Source organism: Nannobrachium achirus, assembly GCF_963921795.1.
Source record: "Nannobrachium achirus genome assembly, chromosome: 18".
NCBI lineage: Eukaryota > Metazoa > Chordata > Actinopteri > Myctophiformes > Myctophidae > Nannobrachium > Nannobrachium achirus.
The window spans coordinates 41,558,814-41,564,813 of NC_137825.1; the positions used below are offsets into that span (position 1 = coordinate 41,558,814).

Below are 6,000 nucleotides of genomic sequence, written 5' to 3' on the forward strand. Positions count from 1 at the left end.
GACAGATGTAGACAGACTACACACACTCACAAATCCCCCCTACTTGCACACAGCAGGGAATTCTAGCTGATCAGCATCCTCACTGCTTAACATGCTCTCCATGTCTCTCAGACTCTCCTCATGTGCTGATGATAATTCTTTCCTCCAGAGAAACTCAGGCAAAGAATGAAAAGCAAAGAGAGAGAGAGAGGACCCCACTCTGGAAAAGCAGATGTGCAAAGCTGAGAAAGAAACTCAGCGATGAACCCCTGATTACAATGATCATTTATGACATCATGAAAGAACCTTATCTTCTTTCATGGCAATCTTCTTTGTAAAGAATCTAAAGTATGTAAATTGTGCGTCCACTGGTCTGGACGCACTATTGAACACACATTCCAGCCAGGACAGCTGACCACACATTCTAATTGTTAACTTGGGCCAGTTACAGTAATACTGTGCAACATGCATTTTAGAAGTATTTTTGGCAACACGTGGGAGCTTTGTTACCATTACAGCATCTACCTACAATGCAGTATGGTCTGTTAGAACTGTGATTCCCAGAATGCCATTTGAAACAAAACCACAAAACTAAGTACTGCTCCAAAACGAATGCTGCAGGGGGGTCCTATAGCACATGAGGAAGACGTCAGAAATGGTTCGCTATCTATTAGCATTACAATTGATAAATAAATACATTTCTGGTGTCTCCTTTTGGCTTGAGTGTCGAGGGCAGATACACAAAAAAGTACACAAAATACACATTAAGGTAGTGTACCAGCAAGTGATTTTCTTTGGTTAAAATAAGCGTTAATTGCTCTATATTATAATCATAATCATTGCTATTATATATAGTGTTTGTTCAGTAACAGGGGTCTCCATGTCTCTCCAGCTCTTCAATAAAAATGCATTTTCAGGTCAGGTTACCAATTTTATCTAATCAGGAGAGAATAACTCACATGTGAAACAAGTGAAATTGGAAGTGATGACACAAAGAAACCTATGGCACAGCTCCGAAATATCTCTAAAGGCATCATTATGTCACAGAGCGCTGAAGTCTCATTACCTTGTGTATCATTCTCAGTGGACTGTCAGTATGTTGAACTTGTGATAATTAATGCATAGAGCCGTAGCTGTAGACGCATGAGCAGAGCATCGGGTGAGTCAGGTGAAAAAACAAACAAACTAGAAATATATTTTTTTGTGCCTACCAGAGCTTAAAGAAGTAGTTCACCCTCAAAAAGAAGTAGTTCACCCTTCTATTGATTACTCATGCCATGGAGAGTACAGTTCAATAATATTTTTTGGTTTTTGTCACATTCCTAAGACAAAAATTTGATTCGAGTAAATTTACCCCCATTGATTATGGATGGGGACCCATTTCGAAACGGGTCCCCAGGGGGTAAATTTATTGTTATCACATTTTTGTCTTGACAAAAAACTAAAAATATTATTAACTCAAGTCTCCATGGCGTGACTAAAGCAATAGAAAAAAAGTCATTTTGGGGGTGAACTACTCCTTTAATATCTGAGCCTGGAGATAGTGTCTACAACATACAGTAGATGGTGTGCTACACACACCACACCATTGACCAACAGCCTCCTCCCATTCATTGCAGTTGGATGTAGTGTGAAGAGGCAGAATGCCACAAATGAACCAAATGCATAGCTAGAGTACATTTGGGTCAATTGTGAGATGAAGTGGGGCTTGTGTGTGATTTCAGTCAGACACATCCACAAACATTTGAGAATATGTTCCAACTTAGAATGACGTTTTTAAATAAATTTCTATGGCATCAGATTGGTGAGGCTGAGAGTAATTCTTGAAAAGTAGGCAAATGTCACTGGGATAGTGGTTACAATGGTGTGGCCACATTAATTTCACTTAATGTCAACTACCCTATAGCTAGGGTTATTTTAGCTTAGGTCAATTCAGCAACACCACAATGCCATTAAAGGTTGAGGTTTAGTTCAGATATATTTTGGTTAAACATTAACCACGCTGGACCATGTTTGGTTAAAAAGTTAAAGCTAATCTTCCATTTTTACTTGTTTATATATAAAGAGCTCTCTCTGCTGTATTGATGAAATTGGCATCCTGACCAGATAATGTATTTTCCTTTTACCAAAGAGCTGGGGAGATAACAGAGAGAAACACCTACTGAGCAAATACTCTAGTAATGATTGCAATCAAAATATATTGCATTTTATATACAAACCTTCCAAGTAACAAGGCATAGACAAATGTATATTTTCTGTACCAGTGGAAGCTAAGTGACACTATATTTAAATGTGGAAGAATTTGTTTAAACATACAGGGATGCACCCATATAAAAATGACTGGTAGGCTGCAAATGTTACTTATTTTACTTATTGGACTCAAATAGTTTCTTCAACATACCCTGAACTCCAGCAGCTCAACAAAATACTTTCTGAATTTGGTCACAGCTCACACATGCAATTTATCTATGACAAACCAGCACCCACCTCTGTACAGATTATTCCCTCACTTGTGTGAGGGGAATTGTATTCAAACCACACAGGCACTCAAATATGCACACGGCACAAGCATTGCATACGCTCACACGTGAAACGTGTACTCTCTCAGGTTGTATGCCTGTGTGTGCATATATTCCTGTATGTGTGCATACTGTATGCGCTTGCATGTTTGTGCACTTTCAACGTACACAAACGCGCAAGCACATAATGCACATAGACATACAGGAATAGTATGAAGATTTATCAGCCATCTTCTTTGTAGCCGCCTGCAACAAGCGACACGATTTGTCAAGCTTTCATAAAGCTCCTACACGTTCTGTGGGAGAAAAATAAAAAATAAAAACGCTCTCAGAGCTTTGTGTTAGGCTGAACACACTCTGCAATACAGCATCCAATCTCGCGCTCTCTCCAGTCAGTCGTATGAACTATTTCAGAGACCAACTTTGAACAAGAGAGCGCGTGCAAGAGAAGACGGAAATAAATGATGACTTGAAAAGGAGCTTCCAAAGCTCCCATGACAGGAGATAAGAAGAGGCAGCTTTGTGTGGCTTCATCTGGGCAAGTAAAACTTCAAACATAAATCACAGAGATTTCTCAGGTGGCAGATGGTGCATTCTAAACAATACTAATCATCATTCGAGTCAAATGCACAGGGGGCTTGTTTTCAGAGCAAATAACGCAACACTGGAAAAAGTGAATTTCTCCGCCTGAAAAGCCCTTATGCAATCAACTTTCCCATACAGGCCTAGCAGCAAGCACTGGCAACACTGACAAGAGGTAAAGCAAGCAATGAATCAATGAGTTGATGAGGGTAAGAGTGCATCGCTTAATGTGATTATCACGCTTGGAATCCTGAAATACCTTTTGCTGTCGGGCTTTGCAGTATGCTTTATCTGTGATACATCTACTGTAAATCAGTTGCACTACTATGCTCAACTTGCTCGGGGTCTCTACACTCTAGAGCAAAGATAGTTGGACCGTAACAACTCCAAACAAAGCCATTGCTATTCTTGATGAAACATAATAGCCTTTGGCTCTAGATAGTATCAATGTTAATATCTATATAAATCTATACCCTATTTATTGTACAGGGAAGAATATAGATCTAGTCAACTAGCCAGCTAGTTTCCACTAAGTAATGTACTATATAAAATGCATGTAGCAGCGGCCAGTGTCAGTGGTGGACATGCAGATATGCCATATATGGACTGGACAGTTGTGATGCATGCAATAACCCCATCAATGACAATAAGTGTCACATTATCAGCCCAAATATGGACATGCCTGACATGCCATAGATACCCATGGATGTGTGTGTGTGCCCAGGTTATGCTCATATATGGTCATTGCACAAAATAATGTAACTGAGGTGAGCACAAATCATCAATGTTGGAGGGGGGTAAATACAAAAAAATTATGACATGTAAGGCCTAATATTTAGGACTAATAATGATTTTCAAATCAGGTATACATTATTTTCAACCATTCTTTTTTTACATTTTGGAAATGTAACATTGAGGAGGTGCCCACAATGTTTAGGTGTCCACTCAACTTTATACTACCAAGATGCTGTGTCATCAGCTTGTGTTGAGAAAACAAGTCCTGGTAAGAACACATGGTAAGAAAGGACTGGGGCAGATCTTTTTGCCAGACCCATGAAATGGGTAGGCCTACATAAGCAAATGTCGGTCTGTCCGGGTTTTCTATATAAAGGGTATATATGATGATGACATGATGATGACATGCCTACTCATGATGTCATAAATGATGATGACAGACAGGGGGTCTGGCACAACCAGGTTGACCTGGTCTAGTTTCTTTAGTTTCTAGGTTTTGGGGTAGGCTAGGATAATTGTGTACACTTGTTTGCAGCGTATGTAGATTAATACATATCTCTATAAGTAGGTAAGTAATATAAGTACAGGTTCAGTTATTTTACACAAAATAGCTGAACTTCGTATTCATTACAGTAATACAGTGGAGGTTGGTCGTGTGAGGAAAGGAGACAAATATGACAAAACCTTGATTTTGTAACTAGCTCCTTTCGGAACCCCTCACTCCGAGATCCGTAGCAGTGGAGTGAGGGGTTCCGAAAGGAGCTATTTTGTAACCAACGTTGCAAGCCATAACGAGCTGTCCAGTCCAGTCCAGAAACGCATAGAAATAATTATGTTATCAGTGCAGTGGTGTAGAAGAAGTACATTTACTTAAGTACTGTACTTAAGTACAATTTTCACAATGTGAGCTTATGTAGATCTGCTATTTTCAAAAGATTTGTATACATTTGAAAGCCTGAAATGAGACATTCTGCATAATGAGTAGCCTACTTTAAGTACAGTTTGATACCAATACTTTTGTACTTTTACTCAAGCACATTTTTATTTCCGGACCATTACTTGTAACAGAGTATTTCTACATTGCAGTATTGATACTTTTACTCAAGTAAAATATAAGTCTATGTGAGTACTTTTTATGCACGTCTCAACGCAACCAGTGACAACAGCGTGTTGAATATAAACAGACGACAGTGCGTTAGCTTTAGCGTCAGAAGCTAATGACAGCAGCCAGTCAGCTATAGTACCTTCGTTCAGTCCGCAGAAAGTTCGCTGTTTGGCCCTCAGAAAGATGTCTTCTTCACTCCGGGCCATGTTTTGTCACCGCGTTGTCCAAACCTTCGGCTTTTGTTCGTGTGTCACTTTCCAAATGCTGGCGTTCGGTTTTCTGTTAACTTATTTCTTGTTGTTGTGCTGCTGTCGAGTGTCGAACTCGCTATATCGGTGATCGACTAGAGTGCCTGTTTGACCACTTTCACCCTCAGCCCTCCTTCGCAGTGGTGGAAAAATCTTTTTTGATACAAAACGTATCACTGTATCAATACTGCAATATATTCTTTTACAATAAAGTAAAAGTCCGAAATTCTAAATGTACTTAAAGGAGTAGTTCACCACTTTTCAACCTGTCTTCATATAATAGGTCCTCTGTCCTCACTAATGTTCATGATAAAATATTTTTCTACTCAGTCCAAGTCTCCTAGGAGAGCTGTGGGAAGTTCAGAATCCATAGTCTTGTGACATCATCATTTTCCAAAAAAAATTAAAAATCAATATTTTTGAAAAAAATATTTAGATTTTTAATATCGCGAGAACAATGGCTTTAAAACAATGACTTTAAAATTGCAACTTTTCAGGAATAGAAAGCCTGCAGTTTCTATAAGCTGGATTGGTAATCGATGATGTCACAAGACTATGGGTTTCTGACCTGCCAACAGCCCTCCTCTGAGAAAAAAAAAGAAAAGCTATTTTTGAGTGAGGACCAATTATATGAACATAGGTTGAAAAGTGGTGGAGTGCCCCTTTAAGTAAAAGTACGAAAGTATTGGCATCAAAATATACTTAAAGCACCAAAAGTAAAAATACAAAATGTTTGAAAATAGCAGATCTTTTTTCAAATTGCCTATAGTTGGTCTATAAAATACGATTAAAGTGGTTAATGTATGTTGTATAATATTATAATTGTATTTAT

General features: G+C 38.7%; 1 protein-coding gene across 1 annotated transcript in view; it reads right to left on the minus strand.

Annotated features, from left to right (window-relative positions):
- Positions 1-5,250, minus strand: part of cpped1 (calcineurin-like phosphoesterase domain containing 1) — a 75,758-nt gene extending 70,508 nt beyond the window's left edge. The window contains exon 1 of the mRNA XM_080748097.1: positions 5,060-5,250. Coding sequence (XP_080604223.1) covers positions 5,060-5,126 — 67 coding nt within the window. The 5' untranslated portion in view covers positions 5,127-5,250. The remainder of the gene's footprint in view (positions 1-5,059) is intronic.
- Positions 5,251-6,000: the final 750 nt, after the last annotated feature.